The sequence below is a fragment of the Perna viridis genome, chromosome 4 (genome assembly GCF_037379345.1).
Source record: "Perna viridis isolate PV_CMFRI_1.1 ecotype Kerala chromosome 4, ASM3737934v1, whole genome shotgun sequence".
NCBI lineage: Eukaryota > Metazoa > Mollusca > Bivalvia > Mytilida > Mytilidae > Perna > Perna viridis.
This window is the reverse complement of record NC_142448.1, coordinates 32908726-32929929: the sequence shown is the minus strand read 5'-3', so window position 1 is coordinate 32929929 and position 21204 is coordinate 32908726. Positions and strand designations below refer to the sequence as shown.

Here is a 21204-nt window from a genome sequence, read left to right as displayed (position 1 = left end):
TATAAAAGATATTATGCATATCTTGGTTGTTGTTTTTACGCTCTTGTGCACAAACTCGCGTGTTCATTTTTATCTTTTGACGTTAATGATTCAATATCACTCAATCTCGGCAACAATTCCTACGAAAATTATATGTTTAGGAAATAACAATCATAAGTTGAAGGAAGTCGAATGAATGTAGAAGGAAGCGGTTCAACAATAGTCGATTTTGCGTCTTTTTTCCATATACAAATGTAACTCTACAAGATAACTTTCTATGATATGGCATCGGGTACACATATTATAATAGTTAACAAACGGTAGTTTGCTTGCTTAAAATGATAATTGGCGTTCTTTGACAAGTTAATAAGAAATTTTGCGTGATGCTTTCTGATCGATCACATTAATTAGCCGTATTTTTACGATTTGACTGATTCTGATTCCTATCTTTTCCCTAACCTTTGATTTCAAAATTGATTGATGTTAGTAACGTTTCATATTCAATAATTTTACTTAATTTCTACCGGAAATTAAAACACTTGTAGGCAGTAATTGCCCAGGCGATCACATGTCTTTAATATGAAATGTACAGATTTTTTTTAAATAATCGTCCTACTTCAAATGTCTTGTTCTAGAAGTAGTTTATACTTGAAATGCCCCGTTGGAATAGGTTGACAGATCGCGCACTTTTGATTCTTCAAATCCTACATTCTCCTATTAGTACATATTACATGTATAAGGTCAGGTTAAGATAACAGAAACCAAACGTATGTTTACTAGGTCTTGAAAATTTATTTTAAAGGGGTTCAAACGTAACATGGTTTTGATTACCATTTCATTCAAGACAGAAGAAATGAGGTTACGTCTTTGCAAATTTGGAATATTCTTAGAAAAATGGAGAGGGAGAGAGGGTGGGATTGGAGAGAGAGGGGATAGGGTGGAAGAGGGAGAGAGAGTGTGTGACGAAATTCAATTATCTTGAAATATACGCTAAAATTTAGATTAAAATTAGATAACAGTTTGTAAATGATCGCTTGCACTCAAATACTGAATTAAACTTAAATGTGCAATATATATATGATTGGTATTTTTGTATACACCCATGTCCCTAGATAATTTTAAATAAAATTTCTTCATATCAGAGAAGAATGAGATTTTCGTTTGGTTAAAAAATAGTCATGTGGTATTAATCAAAGAGCATTCAAATATCAAGACGGTACAAAAATATATCACATGATGATGCTCGTTTCAGATTATTCAATAAAAAAAACACAATAGTTGTTTTTTTAGAAGGCATTATCGAAAACTGATTGCCATCGGGATTGATTGATTGATTGTTGGGGTTTAACGTCCGAGCAGCAATATTTCAGCTATATTCAGACGATGAACATAAAATGGATGATTGCCCTCGGGAAGTGATATTGCCTACAAACTTGAGAATGCCCTCGTACATGCGGCTCGAGGCATTATCAGTGTTTCAGACAATATCACTGTCCCGTGTGATATCAATTTAACATAACAATGTCCTCCACAAAAGCAACTATTGTCCAATTTTGCAGTACTGCGTCAAAATACTTGAGTGATTTATCTTACAAATGTATTTTTTGAGGTAGATCTTATCTTTTGCCATGCACATATTACTATTTGGGCGTGCTGACAGCCATGTTTCAAATATCAGGAGTAAGTTGGACAAAATCTTTTAAAGATAAATGTCAAAAAATGAACACTTCAGGGTATGTTGTCCATTACTTATACATTATAGACTCTGCATCTTAAAATTATTTATTTCATAGGCTTACAACTGGTGGTTGGATGACATGTACATGAAGATCAGGCTTCCCTTGCCAATCAACTCAAATCCTGCTATGGTTTTCCCAAAACAGCATTTCGTTGATAGAGCACAGCAGTTAAGGTAAAAATCACACAGCTGATTTCGTCTACTTATCATGAATAGTGTCATATTACTTTCCTATAGTCATATATGATCTGCCATAATTTAGCATCAACTTCCGATGTATGTTGTGTCGAATTATAATGACCATGTAATGATAAAAAATAACACATCGAGACTGTGGCGTGGGAACAATCACTAAGTGTTGTTTTAATTTAAACTGCATAAATACACGTGGTACATGTAACAATATGCATCTCTGTCAAATCACCCTAAAACGACACATCTGAATGATTGGTAGGAAGAGATTACACAATAACAGGTGGACAACTTTGATGTTTACCTGTATTTCTTCATTTCATTAAAGAACTCGTTCCTTCTTCCGATTTTCACATTGCCTTACTGGTATAAAATTGACGGTTTTCGTTCATTATATACAGAACATAGTGTTTTGTATGATGGTTACCACCTGTGAAATGGCTGTAATTAAAAAGAACTTTACAAATCTTTCCTTTAAATTGTATTATTTTGACTGGGTACACCTTGAGAAATAGTTTTTTGAAGCAATAATGGTTTATTTTTATCGTAGCCATTTCATTCAAGCAAAATTTATACATACAAGAATCTTAAAAAGAATTTCGTCTTAAAATTGGAATCTTGAACTTTTCAATTATATCATCTGCTATTTGTAGGAAATTCGATATATCCTATTAGAGCATTATAACTTTACTTTTTCCAGACATTAAAAAACCTTTTTAAAACATAAACGTCACCCTTCAGCAACATAAAGTACTTAAATTAGTACTTAATTGCTCCCAAACGTTTCAGGATCTGTTTTCGAATAAAAAGTTCCTGTACGATTCAATTTAACTAATACATTTGTATCAGTAAATTTTATTCCACAATCTGTCCGTATAAGTAGTTAACTAACAGTTTTGTTATATAAAACTTGATACCTATGTCATGTGTGTTTTCTACAAATTACATGCCAATAAAAGAGATAATAAGGTTTAAAAAATATTTCAATTTTATTTTGTATTACCGCCACTGGATTTTTTATGATATTAGTCTCTGCACATCATATATGCATACAGCAAGGTCAAAGTTTATAATATGGTATTGGGCAACGAAAGTCCAGGCTCAAACCAGTCTTATTGTAATAATGTGTCTCATCGCTTTGTGTTTTATGGGTACAATACATTTAATTTTTGTAGTAAAATAAATGTTTATTACTCTCAATAGTTATTTCAGGGTTAAGCTTTGTATGATAACCTCGATCGAAATTTTGTCAAGAACATTAAAAAATATCCCATCATGGTAAACTCTACCGATTCTTGAATATTTTTTTTCTAAAATTTCCACGGTTTTAATGCAAAAACAAGGCAACAAAAATTGCACCTAGCGATTGTTGTCATCTTTGGATTACAATAAGGTTTAAAAGGTAGATTTCTCCATAATTCAGTGAAATTATATTATACTGGAATTATTATATGTATGTGTATATCCAAACTTTTGTTTTTAACTGAATGTAACTATTTACACTTTTTAGCTTGATTTCTATGGTGTTTTCTTTCTTTTCTTTTTAATGCACCTTTCAAGACTTTGACCGTTGTAACCATATTCTCATGCTAATAACGAAACTATGAAGGTCTTTAACTCGATGAGCTAATCGTCTCCCAGGAGTCTTTTATGAAATATATGCATCAATCGTAAAAGGACAACTAATACCACATTTTCTAAAGAATAGCAAAGGAATGACATGACGCGTTAAAAAGATGAAAATAGCCAATATTGTTTACCGTATTAGAAAGAATTCAATCGTGATCTCTGAAAGAATTCCCTAGTGCAGTATAGCTATGGTGCGCTAGATAGCTCTAATGAACTAGCTGAAAGAATATAATGCTATTATCGTTAAATGTCTGAGATTAAAACTGATTACCGGTGTTGTACACTTCGTTAGGTACCAGATCAAATCAGACTGGGTCTCAGGGGAACAGTGGTGTAAAATGAACATTGTTTGTCATTAGCATCGTCAATACGACAATAGACATTTATCACTCAGGTATATGATACAATAGTTGACGGCTTTGCTCTTGCATCCTCTGTCGTTCATTATAAATGCGAGCCTCTAGAGAGTGATAAAACCATCAATCATTGCTGCATATTGATTTCATATTCAAGAAGGGTTTTATTGTTCATAAAGGTCTTCTAAACTGATTTTCCTGGAAGTTTTTCCCTCTATTAATAAGCAAACACAATGTGAACCTTAAACTCGAAGATTGAATGATAGTATTTTGGAAAGCAAAAGATATAATAACTTGATTTTAGCTTTCAAATGCAAGGACGTGAAACGGGTTTTAGTTATTGAATTGGCGTTTTCGAAAATCCCTTTCATTAAGTTATTGCATGTATGGCATATTTCTTCGAATTTTTTATACGCATCAATTTAAAACAATAACGGATTCATGTACATATCTTTAAAATGCTGATCTTCTTGTCATGGCATTCAAATTTTTTGTTTATAAAGTATGATGATTAGTAAAATAGATCAAGTAGATGCCGCTTATACGTTTTACTCTTCTTGCATATTTTATGATGCATAAATAAAAGTGTAATAAAAGTATCAGTAAATGTCATTCTTTGGCACCACCACATAAGGAAGTAGACAGAAATATTTTTTGTTTTATCTCTTTATGTTCCATGTCTCCACCACTTGTCAAAAACTGTTCATATATGTCTGTTACCGGATATGATGTCAGCAACCTGGCTGGTGGTTAAATGAATGTTCTTATGCTGGACCAATTTAATTAGGTTGGGTGCTATTTATGAAAGAAAAAAAAACATCTACAGTCGCTGCTTTGTTTGTTCGTATATTTGTTTTTATTTTGTTTTTCATCATTTGTGAACACAATTACATTAGTGTATGATATCCTTGTTCAGTTTTCTTGACGGTTTAATACTTTAAATCCTTTTTAAATGAATATTATGATGTTTCTTGTCCCAAGTTTCCTACTGTTTCCATTTATATTTTTGATGTGTCCATCTTTTTTTCCAAGGCCAGTGTTGTTACAGTATTGCATGTTTCATTTTCATTTTCACCGAACATTACACAAGGAATTCGTTTTACAGAAATCGCCGAATCTACCGCGTTTAGTAATAGGTCGTGCATCTAACTATTTTTTTGTAACCGTAAATCATTACTTGTGCATTTCTTTTCTTTCATTTTCACAATTTACATTTTTTGTGTGTTCTTTTTTTTTGTACTTTTAACTGTACAATGGTGACCCATAGATTTTATTAAATTGATTAGAATACTTTTGTTTATTAACACGAAAGCTGATGCGCAACAAAACTTTTAGACTTTCAAAAGTTATCTTTTACAGAGCGAACGCATACAAAGAGCCATGTTTATCACAATATGTACAATCTTATTGTTATTTAAATACAGGTATGCAGCAAGACTGATTTCTGGAATTCTTGACTATAAAATAATAATAGATGCGTAAGTATTAAATTAATTGAAAATTAAACTCGCAAAAATAACACTAACTGTTCAATTAAGATTGTGGAGTATATGAAAGTATTCTTGTCTATAACTGAGAAAACAGATAAACTACAATTACATCATTTTCTGCCTTGAGAGTACTTTTAAAGATTTTTATGGAGTTGAATTCAAAAAGCGTAAATGTGATATCCAGCATTTTTTCATTCAACTTAAAAAAATAGTAGAACGAACATATCTTAACACATCTACGCTATCATCTTATGTAGCGATCCAGCTAAGAATCATGCAAAATGTGTTTCATGGTTGGAAAGCCTACATATTTTTATTTTTGGTATTTTGTTTAAAATGTTATGGTAAACAAAAAGTACCTTGCGGCTCTTCATATAACCCTTGTTCTTAAATAAGGGGGTAACTCTGTAAATGGCACAGAAATGCAATATAAACTTTTGGGTTTTCCATGTGGATTATAGTACCCTAAGAGCAGACAGATTGAAATGATTAATTATACATTTCATCATATAGACCTATAAAACAAATTAATTTCAAAAATAAAAAATGTGTAGCTTTTTTTGGATGGTGTATCACATATTACAGAATTTGCATGATTCTTACAAAGAATTCTACTTAACTATATCAAGTAGTCGTTCATTGTGCGATATGATATCAGAAGCGGTGAATATTTGCACTTCTATAGCTAAAATTATTCTATCATAGAAAACATTTTCCCAATTACACGACTTGCTGAACCAAACGCAAATTAAGTCACAGAAAATGAACACTTCTAAGATTTCAAGGTGACCTTTTTATATGCACAAATGACATCGGAATGGGTCATTATGTTCGGCTTACAGTAAATACAGTCGAGCATAATATCCGATGAAGGAAGTATACTCGATTTTATGGAACAATTAGCATCATCATTTTCTCTTCGGAAATATCCGTTTGGGTATGGCTTAAATGGTCGGTAAAGACAAACATTGTTGTTAAGGTGTCAATGTCTATGATCTAAACATAGAGCAAACATTTATTGTGTAAATCGTGTACTTTACTGTGGTTCATTTTTAAAATTTCTGTAATTTTCTTGAGTCCTTGATATATTTGATCATTTTATTCAAACTTTATATCGTGTTTTGTACGTGTCTCTTAAATGTTTATATGTGTACTTTTGTCATAAAGTGTCAGTCCCTGTAGTAGGTGAAACGTGGTATGAAAAAAACCCATCATTTTGTCTACCCCGGACTTGACTTTTTATGAGCAACTCGGCGGGTGTTTCTAGAAATGCACAGGACGCTTACCCTACCGGTGCACCTGGTCCATGCTCTCAGTTTTTAGTGGAGTCCGAGTTGCTCATTTACTTTCGTTACTTTGTATGTATGATTTTAGTTACTTTATGTTCTTTGTTGTGCATGTCTGTTTTCCATGTCTGGTCTTTGTCCCTGGAATAGATTCTTTTGATCACCGCTACAACCTTGGTTCCCTTGATTACTCTTTGATAGTGTAATTTGACTATTTGCACCATCAGAATCACGAAAAAACAGACAAGATTTTCCATATCATGCTGGACAACTGCGTTAAAATTTCATTGAAATGCACTGAAAATGAACATTTCAAGGGCGGATAACACTGTCAAAAACTTCATTTTTCTAAGATTCTATTGAAAAATTTCTACACAAAACCAGTGATGCAGAAATCAAATGATGGTCTTTCCACATGCAGAAAGTATCCTTGAGTGATATTACATTGTCAGGTCGGTGGGGTTTTGACATGCATGTTTCTGATTTTTCACATTTTGCCTGATTCTTACAAACACTTACACTTAAGTGCTACATGTGTTGAAAGATGTATGAAACCAGTCCGGTGTTGGACTGCTATTAAAGGCATTAAAGTCCCTTTAAGATCAAGCAAACCATACCTGTCACATGTACTTACATGTAGTGAATTATGGACTTTTCTGGCTATCCTTAGCTTGTAAAAATAAAATAAAAAAATATAAAACATAACAAAAAAAAAAAAACAAAAAAAACAAACAAAAAAAAAAAAACGATGAAGCGTCCCAAACATTTTGAGAGTACCATAACACAATATGTACTCCCCTTGATATATGGCCGATGTAATATTTGAGAATATGTAAGATCAGAACACGTGTAAGTTTTCAAACTAAAAGAAATGAATGACATGATAGGTACTATAAAACAATTATTTTCAAAACATGTATATGCTTTCATAGTAAGAAGAGTTAAAGAAATACTTAAGTTTTTGTTTTCAGTAATTGGTGGGCACCAATTTTTGTGGTTTAGGTTGAAATGACCAGTTCGTCGGTTGTTGAATTTGTGGATTTGACAACTCTATCATACAAACAAATGGGAAATTTTCTTTTCGTTGGAAACCAAATTTCGTGGTAAACGAAACCAACGAAAACCTCGACAACTGATACCCAGACAAACAATAATACTTCCACAGCATAAAGATAAAAATAGTGGGAATTTAGAAAAAAACTAAAGGTTAAAGAATTGTTGTTGATGTAATTTTGCATTAAAAATTTTGTTTAATGTTTTTACCGATCAAATTGTGTGACAGTATCAGCATTATATATATTTATATATATACGTCTCAGAATAAGACGACTGTATTCGTTGCACTGCTCCATCGGATCGAATTGATACAGGGAAGATAACGTAAACTTACAGAAGGATCTGAAATATTCCCAACGATATCAGAACTTTGGTCGTTCCCTCCACGGGTATCGAACTCGTACCGCTGTGACATCTATGGCAACACCGCCTGCACTAAGTCCAGCGCCCTAGACCACTCGGCCAGCTAGGCTATATAAAAATACAACTTCGCTGGCCGGGTCATTCCTCATCGTAGGATTTATCTAGGGCTGTAATTTAGTACACGATGTATGGTAGTACGGGACAGTTCATCTAGGTATTATTGTGTAGGATAGAGGATCAAATTAATGAAGCATGCACAACAAATCAATATTTTACAACGTCCCAGAATGATACGACTCTATTCGCTACACTGCTCAAATCAAATTGATACAGGGCAGATAACGTAAACTTATATATGTAAAGAATTTCAAGCCTGTCGCCTACCTTTGTTAAACAAATCAGGGTCAATTTAAAGAGGTTTCTCTGTGCACATGATCCAAAAGCGGATATCGTAATGTTATAATTAATCTTTAAATTGGATCAGATTATATTATAGGTACAAAAATTTAACCCTGTCCAATTTTCAAAGCAAATTTCTTAAATCTGGACCAAAGTCCATTAAAGTAATAGTAACACGTAATTTTATTCCTGTAGGTTTTATTCTAATGCACTGCACAGCCATTTTTTTCAAATACTTAACGATAATTATTAAAATGCTAACTGTTTTCAGATGTTTGTGCAGTATGTAAACAATTCTTGTCCTTAACTTGTGCAGTATATGAAAGTATTCCTGACCTTAACTCGACCAGTATATGAAAGTATTCTTGTCCTTAACTTGTGCCGTATACGAAATTATTCTTGTATTTATTTTGTGCAGTATATGAAAGTATTCTTGCCTTTAACTTGTGCAGCATATGAAAGTATTCCTGCCCTTAACTTGAGCAGTATACGAAAGCATCATAGTTCTTAACCGAGAAAACACTTAACTGTTTTATGATACTTGCGCAGTATGTGAACGTATTATTGCCATTAACTGAGAGAACAAAGCAAATAGTATTTTATTACATTAAGTTTCTGCATAGAGAGTACTTTTAAAGATTTTTATGGAGCGTCGAATTTTTAAAAAATGTAAACGTGATATCTTACGAATTCAGCAGTTTTCATACAACTTCGAAAATATTAGAATGTACGTATCTTGACGCATCTAAGCCATCATATTTACAACGTCAAGTAGTCGTTTCATTCTGTGATATGAATCGTTGCATGTTATATAGCTTAAATAATTCTACCATAGAATGCGTCAAATGAGCCCTCTATTATTTTCATCAGCTGATTTTAATATATTCGTATTTAACGATGACATTCCACACACACTTCTATCAACAGTGAATGACCATGTCTCACATTAACCTGAGTGAGAAACATGAATTTTTTTTACTTAGTTTACATATTTTTTTAAGTTAGCGACTACACCAAATCATCTTCTTAAACAAGATCTAAAGCATAAAACAATGAAGGATGATTTCAAGCGGTATACACGTTTAATTAGAACAACGGATTTCGAAAATTATTTTTATAAGGATTATAATGTCGAGTAATGGCATAGGAATATCTATAGTAACCGATGTTTTCATGAATCGAATCGTTATCAGTTTGGATATGATAGTAACAAAAAAAAAATAAAATAAAATAAACAATATATGGTGTTTCTTATTCGCTTTACAACCTAACTAGTTATGTACGCTTAATATTAAATACCACAAGTAATAGTTACATATAAGTAATCACTATTATGATATTGTTACATCATTCCCTACATTGGCCTAAGGCGCAACCAAAGGCCAATAATCCTGACCAAGGACTAATAACAAGAAAGCAATACAGAAATCATTATGTAATGATATCTTTATGTATTGACACAGACAAAAGAAAGGTGGTTTAATCGAGGATATCGTCGGATATGAAAATTGACAGAATGAATCAGGGACTATTTAAATAAAAAAAACTACATGCAGTAGAGAAATAACAATGAAACAAAAGGGAATAATATTTAGTACTCAAAGGCGTGAAAAAATATCAATCTCAACCTTTTACATGCGAATAATTTCCTGCCATTTATATATATTTTCTAACATTTGTGTTTCAGACGTGGATTACCAATAGACCGAGCACGACATAAAGAAAAGGGCCAACCGCTGTGTATGGAACAGTATTACAAACTTTTTACATCATATAGAATTCCGGGTGTAAAGAAAGACATGCTGATCTCTAACCATACAAACCTGATGCCTGAACCGGAACATATCATTGTTATTTGTAAAAATCAGGTAGGTTTTATCAATAAATACATAAAATTACGTTGAAGATGTATGCGGCATAGCAGTGTGATTTTGAACATTGATTTTAATTTACAAAAATGCTGCTTTTGATATGTTTATTTACCTCATGATGAAGAAAACAATAAAGCAATCTTCTAGTATCAACATGAAAAAAATAAACATCAACATGAACATAAACTACAAAACTTCCGGTTCGTTTGCTTTGTCATCTGGGGCGAAACACTTGGTACGAACCTATAATGGAACACGATTTTGTGGTCCTTTTCACCAAAAAATCGTAAGTGTAAAATTAGTCGTGAGTCATACTAAATAAAAGCATTGTGACGTCATAACTTTCGACTAATTTTACTCTTACGATTTTTGTGAAAAGGGCCACTGTGGTCCTGGTTGAACGAAGCATCCCTAACCTACTTGTAAATACCATTTATTGAAGGACATAATATATCGTCAGACCAAATCGAGCTATAAGTGTAAATCTGTAGCATATATGTGTCTAGTCATTCTTTCATATATATATATATATATGTGTGTGTGTGTGTGTGTGTGTATGTAAACCATATAATAGAGAAGGAGGGTCAGCCACGTCCTACATGTGTAGACACACTGAAACATGAACGGCAATAAGTTACGTATTTTGGAAAAAAACGAATGCAGTTACAATTCATGAAGTTATTGTTTGAACTTTCATTGCAGACGCATACCGTGTGTTATAGGAAGTCTCCTATGTATTCCCCTTGGTCGAGACATCAAACATGTAACAACATGAAGATACATTAAGTATAAAGATTAACAAAGTTGGGTCCTATCCTAAAGGCAAAGCCTATACTATAATTACACATATGTTATATTCATAGTCCATTACCTTATACCTCTGTAATAGTCATTTGTGTTTTTACAGTCTAGTGTGTTAATATATGACGCACATGGTCGTCAGGTCAGGTGAAGGAGGAAGGCATAGGATGTCATGATGAAAAGTCGGTGATACATGCAAGCCACATGACTATATGTCCCTTTTACGAATTATTGACTTTCATAAATGCATTCATTGCGACTCGATCACCAAAATGACCTCACTTTATGATGAGGATAGATTTATTTCAATCATCATACTTGCAGTTTGATAGTATCAGGTAAAAAATCAAAGATGGCCTGAATAACTCGGTTTCATCTAGTCCTTGCTTTCAAAATGCTTATTGACCCTTAATTTCTTATTGTGTGATCTTTCGGTTTCTGTATTTAGTGCAATTTTTATTCTGTTAACATATCCGTGACCCCTCTTTCTCCTTGATTCTTGATCTTGATGCTTAGATATTGCCTTTACACATTGCAACTCTTCTTGATTTTACATCTGGGAGTCTGGTATTATTTGTCTGGTCGTTGTGGTATTTTAATTTAATTGGAAAGACAAGGATGTTCTGAAGGCTAATGACCTTGTTAGGCAAAATCTACGTCCTTTCTTGGTGTGAACAAATTCATGACTGCGAATTTCGTGAAAGGAATATAAGTAATAAATTGCCTGCGAGGAAAGGTTTTTTTCCTTCCATGACAAAATTTAATAGATCATTATCAAAATGGTGAAAAAGTCTCCACAAAAATATATATACACGCTAGATTTAGATGAGTATAATTGTGCATATGATACATTTTTTTCTAGAATTGCAACCTATAGTTGTCTGTTTATCTTCTAAAATATATGCATTATTAAGCTGGATGGTCTTTTCTAGCACAAAAAATGAACCGAAACAAGTCTAATTAAGTCTAATTAAAAAACAATATTAGAGTCTAAATCTTATAGAAATAATAATAAATAAAAAACGTAAGGGAGCTATTTCCACGAAGATAAACATCGTACCAATGAAGTAATAAATCCTTAGTAGCTTTTGGGGGTATCAAATAAGGTAGACGGTTGATAATTCGAAACTGCACTTGACTGAGAATCGTTTCTTAGATTGACTTCGTAAATTTCGAAATTTTTTTCACGTTGAAACAACTCAAGTGATTTCAAATCGTATAACATAATCTATAAATCATCAGGTATCTTTATTTTAAATGTTCCTTGACCAGCCCATGGTAGATTGGATAAGCATTTTATATTTTTCACTGAGACTTGTTTATTACACCAAAAGGAGTGAAGAAGTATCTTTGCCCGATTTTGCATTAAGTATTCCGTATCTCTATCTTGTTTGGTGTTTTTGTCTCCTTTCTTTTACTTTTTTGTCCTTGTGATTTGGATATCATTTACCATGGATTTTCTTCATTTCACTATTAGAACAAATCATGGCCGAGATACTCGGTCTCTATTAACTGCAATTCGTCATTGGAATCAATGACCTAGATTCAATGATTGTTGAATTGAACAGCCTAAATTAACCAGACTACGAATAGTATTAAATGCCTATAAAATTCTTAAAAGAAAATGAGATTTTTTTCTACACTCGATTAGCTACCAGTTTCTATAGGAAATTCAGTACATATTGATATTATTGTTTAGACCAAGGCTTTGTTTGACTTTTGAAAGTGCATGGAAATTTGCTATCAATAAATGTTAACCAAAAAAAAAAAAAAAAATGGGAAAACACCATTATGAATAATAATACATGATATTACACCGAATATTATGTTATATATGACTAAGGATCCTGATTTCTATCCATTTGTTTACTATGTTGGTTACCCATACGTTATGTTATTTGGTATTTCGAGACATTCACCCTTATAAAGCTTGACTGGAAATAAGCAACATAGTTGGTATTTTTAAAAAGCCGAATGCCGTTTATCATAATTTGCATCTGATTCGTACAATCCCTTTATGTTGAGTCCGGGGTTATTGCTAATTTACTCTGGTTGTATATGCGGGTTTCATCTTTTTTTATTTTTACTTTAGTGTGCAGTTCGTTATTTTAGTTTTAGTTTTATACTTTTTCTTATTGCATTGAATATTAGTTTTGAATATCAATTTAATGTTTTTATGGATGATAAAGATCTGGAATTATTTTGTTATTCAAAGTTTTTTGTCCTGGACGTGATTAACAACTTTACAAGACTAAGCGAGGATGACTTATACACGCAGCTTAACAGAATCTACCGAATGGCGGACGAAAATGAAGACACATCAGACCCCGTGGGCATTCTGACAGCAGCCTACAGGGACCAGTGGTCTCGTGCCAGAGCGAAGCTAATGGAAGGCTAGTATTTTAACAAAGTAATTTTCATAAGAATATTTGTTTTGCATTGAAATGACCTTAAAGGATATTTGCTGTACAGTTGTTACTTTCAAAAGAACATAAAAAATTCCACAGACGAGGTTTAGAAACTTGTGTCGACTTTATACTTGTATGTAACTATTCTCTGATAAATCGTTTTCACGGCGGTTTAAAATAACAAAAACCCAATTGCGACCACCGGAACTGTTAACGTGTTAATGATTCATCATGAACATCTAAGACCCGTGCAGGTCCGGGTGTCAAAAGAATAGGCCTGCAGCAGCGCTAAGCTTGTCGTAAAAGGCAACTAAATAGTGCTCAGAACCCTAGTCGGGGGCTAGGGCGTTCTGCCCACAGAGCAACTGAGTTGTGTGCCCCAGGTGGTGGAATGGGGTACCCCTGGCGTGTCATATGCTGGGGTTGTCAGGCTATAATACTGAAAACCTGACCGGAAGCCACAGTGGTGCACCGTGTTGGGAAAGATGCCACGTTCCTCGCACGTTCAAAAACCCTACTGTGGTATTCTTCCGGAGCAGGAACCATAGGGCTCCACCACAAGAGGATAAATTGCCTGACCCGACCCACCTCTCCCTATTTCTAGTGGCAATCAAAATTTCTCGACCCCATTATCCTTGTGTCCCATCCCTGTTAATTTCTTCATCATCATTTCATGTTCATTTTATCATCCCTTTCATGTTCATCGCCTGGATATAGCTGAAATATTGCTGCTCGGGCGTTCAACCCCAACAATCAAGCAATCTAAGAACAACGAAAGCAAACTTCTTTAAATTTGTCAAAACAAAGTGCTAAGCTCAAACAATTAGTGGAGTTTAAAAAAAATGAAAATTTTCACCTACATTACCAGATTAAACAGTTTGTAGTTTGTTAGCTCAGAAAGTATTATAACGGCAAAAGACTTCATTAAATAAATAAACGAGTAATAAAGGGAACCAAGATTCTAAAGGAAAAATTAAAGGAACACAATAAAAAAAAAACAATGACCAGACGAGGACAACATGTACACAACAACAAAAATGAAATAACTAAATTATTATGTACAAAGAAACAAAAGTAAATGAGCAACTCGAACTCAACTAAAACCAAGAGCATGGACCAGGTGCTACGGTAGAGTAAGCGTCTTCTGCTTTTTTAGAGACACCCGTCGAGTTGCTCATAAAAAGTCTTGCCTGGGGTAGAGGAAAGAACAACAACATGTACCAAATAGATACATGTAGCTAGGCCTAACTATTGTCAAGTTATCTGACCATGAACTAGTGTTCTTGAATATATCCTAATAGTAAACAATCATCCTTTTATCATACCATTGCATTCATAATAAAATAGAAATAGTTTAATTTAAAATTCATTCATTTACAAATAATGTTTCCGTCATATAAGTAACTAATTTCAACTTTTGTTATTTATGATATCATATCTTATTCATAATAACATTTGACGTGATTTAAACAACATAATTGCATAACCATAATGAAAGAGTTTAAAAAACGAAGAAAAATAAATAAATCAGTTTTTTTTCTTAGGAAATGGCTGAAATAAATACATCAAATATGAATTTATAAGTTCCATTTTTAATTAACAAAGTTCCTTTATTTCCTTTTTGAGAAACCAATCCTTTTCTGATAGATAAACCAATCTCTCTAACAGTCGAGTTACAACTAATTGACGACATTGTTCCGTTCGTCAACAATCTCACTTGCTATTTTTGCAGCAGTTGACAAATGAATGCAAGAACTAGTTTCAGTTCCTCCTCCTTGTTGACAACTGGTTTAATGAATTATCTTCATATATAATGAGAACGCCCTATTTTTGTGGACTTTAAGCCCAGTTTCGCCGAAAATAAGATTTCTATGTTATCACTTAAAAAGTTCAATACGATATTTAGTTAACAAAGTATTAAAGTACCGGTCGGATGTCGTTCTATGGGGAATGGTAAAGTGACGGTCGGATATCGTTGTATGGGGAATGGTAAAGTGACGGTTGGATATCGTTGTATGGGGAATGATAAATTGACAATCGGATGTCGTTGTATGGGAAATGATAAAGAAACGGTCGGATATCGTTGTATTGGGAATGGTAAAGTTGATACATGGTGAAAGGGGAATAGTGTATTGGTAATAGCTATTCAAGAGTGTTGTGTAATTGTAATAGCTATTCAAGAGTGTTGTGTAATTGTAATGGCTATTCAAGGGTGTTGTGTAATTGTAATGGCTATTCAAGAGTGTTGTGTAATTGTAATGGCTATTCAAGAGTGTTGTGTAATTGTAATGGCTATTCAAGGGTGTTGTGTATTGGTAATGAGTTATGAATAGGGAATAGTGCATGTAAATTTTGTATGTTGTAAATGCTGAAAGATGAGTCGCGTTTAGGAAAGAGAATAGCGGAAAATGTGTATGGGAAATAAAAATAGGTGTAAAGAGAACGTATAAAGAAATAAAAGAAGTATGCCTTAACCGTTGAAGTTTAGAGTGAGACGTTTTAACGTTTCGTATACCGAATTTGAATTCCTTTACTATTTCAGATTCAACAAACAGAGATTCTTTAGACGCAATAGAACGTAGTATATTTGTACTGTGCCTGGATAAAGGGATACCCATATCATTTAATCATCAAAATAGTATCGATGAAACAAATAGACATATACGAGATGATGTGTCTTTAGCCTTTCAAATGTTACATGGTATGGGGACTAATCATAACAGTGCTAATAGATGGTATGATAAAACTATGCAGTTTATTATTTCGCAAGATGGTGCTTGTGGGCTTAATTACGAACACTCTCCATCGGAGGGAATAGCTGTCGTTCAGTTGATAGAACACCTGCTAAAATACATGTAAGTTTAGGTCAAATTATGCTTTTGTTTATTGAAATATTAAACAAGTCGGCAAAATAATGAAAGACAATCTTGAACAAAGTAAGAAAGAAACATGGAAACCCGTCAGTAACATTAGTAACTTAAGTTTTGTAAGAACAAGGAGATTAACTCATTGAGTTGGCCATTTCACCTCTTACCATGAATGCCACTATTTAGTTCAATACACACATTTCTCTACAACCGTTAATTAAGAACAAGGGATAATTCAAAGATATTAAATGCCATGAGACGAAATTATTTCAGGTCTGTTTTAAACTATAATCCACTTTTTTTTCTAAATTATGTGTTAATTTTCCTAATTGATTGTAATATGGTGGTGTTATATTGAATACATTTCAGGGAGGAAATCAGAGTACGTAAGCTGGTGCGAATGAATTCTGTCTGTGAATTAGCATGTCCACGACGGTTACATTGGAAAATATTTCCAGAAGTTCACGAAGCATTTGAAGTAGTATCCGAAAGACTTAACAAGTAATTCATACTTACTTTTACTTAAAAATAGCAAGGGGAAACGGATTCCAAAGAGGTATTAAGGGATAAAATAGTGTTGGCAAGAAAAACAGAAAAATGACAAAAAAAAGCAACATATAAGGTATTAGCAAACTAGTAGCAATCTTAAATGGACTGTTGCATTGAAGTTTACCAACTTTCACTTTACCCTGAAAACTAATTTGAAGAAAGTAACAAAAAAAACGCATTTCTTAACACAGCTTTTACAGTTCTTAAGTTAAAAAAAAATCAGATAAGAATACGTTTTAAATAAAAAAAAATGTTCCAAGCTTTACATGAAGTTTGCACACAGTTAATTCTGTTTCGGGGTTTATGTTTCATTTACTACAATTATACGAGATTCTTTTCTTCAAAAACTTGCAGACAAATACAAGACCTGGACTTGTACATTCTGAGGTTTGAGGAGTTCGGAAGGGAATTTCCAAAGGCACAGTCCATGAGTCCAGATTCTTTCATTCAACTTGCATTGCAACTTACATTTTACAAGTAGGTTTGTCAGGAAATTGATAACATTGTTTATGAATCATTCAAAACGTTTCAAAATTTCTATCATAAAACATGTTGTTAATACGTTATTTTTGTCAGCAAGAGATATTCTATCCTCAGACCTATTATACATGTATCAATATTTGCGTATTTACGTTTTTCATAATCTACAAGTAAATATTACATATAATGTATCAAACGAAAATTGGATCTCTAGTCTAAAACATCTTATTGGTTGATTTGCCTATCTCATATAACTTAGCTCCAAGTTTTTGGTAGAGTCCGAGTTGCTAAGTCGATTTTTTCCTTTATACGTGTTATTTTGGTTATTTCATGTTCTTGGTTGTATCTATCTGTTTTCCCTGTCTGGTCATTATCCTTGGGTTATATTCTTTTGATATCTTCTCTAATCTTTGTTATCTTGATTACTCTTAGAACAGCTGCCATAATTGTAAAAGTCGCATCTCAAATAGGTTTAGAAATGCTTAGCGTTGCATCGATTCATGTTTTACTCTCATTTATTGTAATATGTTTTTCTTATATGAGTTTAATATGTTTGTTACTTTTTCAGAATACATCGAAAACTTGTATCGACATACGAAAGTGCTTCAACGCGACGATTCCGCCTTGGGCGAGTAGACAACATCAGGGCTAACTCTCCTGCAGCACTGGAATGGGTCAAGTCAATGACAGGGGAATTAACATCATCAGTACGTCAATTATTTTATAAAACAGATGTATTTTACATCAAATTAACAATCAAAATATTTTTTGCGACATACAAAATATACAGGTTTTTTTATTTTGTATGTACGTTAATAATCGAAATTGACTAGTGAAAAATATAATACAAAGACGAAACATAAATATAAATGGTTTTCATCTCTGTGTAAATTGTCATAAGTAATCCGGTATTGAACCACAAACACAAATATTTCATTAAAAAAACATCCTGATTATCATATACAGCTATGTGTCTACAAATAAGAAATACTATTAACATATAAAATATGTAAAATGGTAATCTGTTTAAAGTTTGAAGGTTTTCTATGTCATTACCTTACAATTAAAAAAAAAACGGATTTAAATACTAAACAAAATACCAGTTTTATATATTATAAATTTCGATATGCTGTACACGTGTTTCAAGGAGTAACCCCTAATCAGCAGCATTAAAATCAAATATGTAGGAAGATCATAATCAAAATATTAGTTGTATACAAGAAGTACTCAAAACCAAGTCTATCGAAAGAGGAAGACAAATCCATCACCGAGAGGTTCTACCTTATGCAATACAAGCCTAGACATATGTGAATAAATGCTTGCATTGACACAAACAGATTGTTGAACCATATATTTTCAATGCAATATACATATGTGAATAAATGCCTGCATTGACACAAACAGATTGTTGAACCATATATTTTCAATGCAATATACATATGTGAATAAATGCCTGCATTGACACAAACAGATTGTTGAACCATATATTTTCAATGCAATATGCTGTCAGATTTTCGATACGATCTTCAATCATGGTTATATACTTAATAACATTTAAAAGCATATGAAACAATTATCATTAACGTTCTCGCATTCAAATAGTTGTGGGTGTGTGTTAATGATGACATTTTACTATCCAAACAGTGAAACGTTTTCTTTTTTATCAGTACCACTCTAAATATTTATCATATCAATTTTTACAATGAAGTTTTAATCAATTAGACTCAAGTTTCATCCTGATCACTTTATTGTATATTGATATTTCAATGTTTGGTAAACAGAATCAGAATTTATGTTTTGGCTAAGATTTTCAACTTTAATTTGTACTTTTGATTTTGTTGTATTTTTGTTCACCTCGAATTCCTTGTAAGTCAATGTCAAATCAATTTACTGCTCTGAAGAGACATTTAGATTATATGTTGATGTTTCTCTGTCAATCGCATAAATACATAAATACTCTCAGAATTAAACTGAAATATGAAACAAGAAGTTTCCTGAAGTTTAATAGAAATTCAAATGATATGATTCATAAAGCGTTACTAGTACTAGTTCATATGTCTCGCTCATTGGCGGAAAGAGCATTTGGTATACTTCATAATAGAAGGAAATTCACTCCTACAAGACATAATTATTTTCTAACATCAAACATGATCCTGAGTACTTTTGATTTTACACAAGTGACTTCTTTACCTTGCCTAAGGACTTGTAGTATTTAATTTGAAAGGATGGCATTGTATTTGTTTTTTGTTTTTTTAGTTTTTTTTTGTTTGTTTATTTTTTTTTTGCTCTTCGGTGCCTAAAGAGAATTTATAATGAAAAATGAAGTGTAGAAAGCATTTCTGAAAATTACAAATTATTTGATTTCCAAGTCATCGTAGACGATCATATATTTCTCTACGTTGTTGACATTATGTCTGAAGTTAATTGACATTGAACATTGACCAAGTTATTAAAGTTAAAACTTTGGTTACATGTACCATCTACAAAAATTGACTACCCTTGACATTAAAAAAAATAAAATATACTTTTGGTATCAATGATTGCATGACTCTCCTAAAATGGCTAAACACTTGATAAATGGTCGAAGTTTTCAGCGATGAGGTCTCGGCTGACAATTGTGATTTATTTGTCGGAATTGTGGATGAGAAAAAAGACTCTAAATTTTATTTAGATTGGTCTCTGACATAAATAGATTTAAAATTGTATTATTATATTATCATTTTGATCTTTCATATATGTGTGTGTGTGTGTGTGTGTATCGTCTCAGAATGTGACGACTCAATCCGCTACACTGCACCATCGGATCAAATTGATACAGAGAAGATGAAGTTATCATAGAAAGGTCTGAAAAATTCCCACCGATGTTAGAACTGTCAAAATTGGTCGTTCCCTCCGCGGGACTAAAACTCGTACCGCTGTGATATCTATGGACTATGTATATATTGATGTCCAGCAAACAGAACAAATTAAGACATAAATTTACATTATGACAATTGATGTCACTGACGAAACAGTATGAAGGGAAAATTATAAGGACGAAGCTTTAGCGACGCCCGATATATATGTATATGTAGATGTTACGAAATATGAATGGCTCAAAATCGTTTTGTCGGAACTGACATATTTCGGAAATGACATGTGCAGTTCGGAACTTTTAACTGTTATTGGAAGTATAGCATATTCCCGTTTCTGGAGACATGGTCCGTGATAAGTAAAATTTATATCTGAGTACAAATAGCTCCACTCTTATAGACGAAGCCTAAATTCATATTTTAAATTAAAGATAAAGCTGACTGTGTTAACCTTTCTCATTACCGAAGAAATATTTTTGATGTTTATAGTAATACACTACAATAAATATTCTCGAGACAAAATGCTCAGATCATTTTAATTTCTTCATAGTTCTATCGCTTTTCATTATGAAATGTTATCGCAAGCTTCATTGTTCTTCGGTGATTTTACACGGCGATTGAAAGTTATTAAGCGGCCAGTTGAGAATAAGAATGACATTTGCAACAATTGATCTTTTAAAAAGTTTTCATAATGATAAAACGTTGACAATTTACCTGAAAATATATTTTCTTGAATATCATTAAACACATTTGGGAACAAGAAAATTAAGTAACAGTTTATATAAGAATCAGGCAATGGGTGAAACATGATATGAAAAAAAAACCACCTAAAATGTGTATTTTGACTATTCGCACCATCAAGGACAAAAGACAAGATTTCCCATATCA

General features: G+C 32.7%; 1 protein-coding gene across 1 annotated transcript in view; it reads left to right on the top strand.

Moving 5' to 3' along the window:
• The window catches only part of LOC148619803 (putative vesicular acetylcholine transporter-B), an 89382-nt gene that overhangs the window by 62912 nt on the left and 5266 nt on the right, over window positions 1-21204 (top strand). Inside the window, exons 4-11 of the mRNA XM_088580080.1 lie at window positions 1773-1891; window positions 5319-5372; window positions 10176-10356; window positions 13376-13553; window positions 16111-16423; window positions 16805-16936; window positions 17339-17461; window positions 18033-18171. Of these exons, the coding sequence (XP_088436206.1) occupies window positions 1773-1891; window positions 5319-5372; window positions 10176-10356; window positions 13376-13553; window positions 16111-16423; window positions 16805-16936; window positions 17339-17461; window positions 18033-18171 (1239 nt within the window). The remainder of the gene's footprint in view (window positions 1-1772; window positions 1892-5318; window positions 5373-10175; window positions 10357-13375; window positions 13554-16110; window positions 16424-16804; window positions 16937-17338; window positions 17462-18032; window positions 18172-21204) is intronic.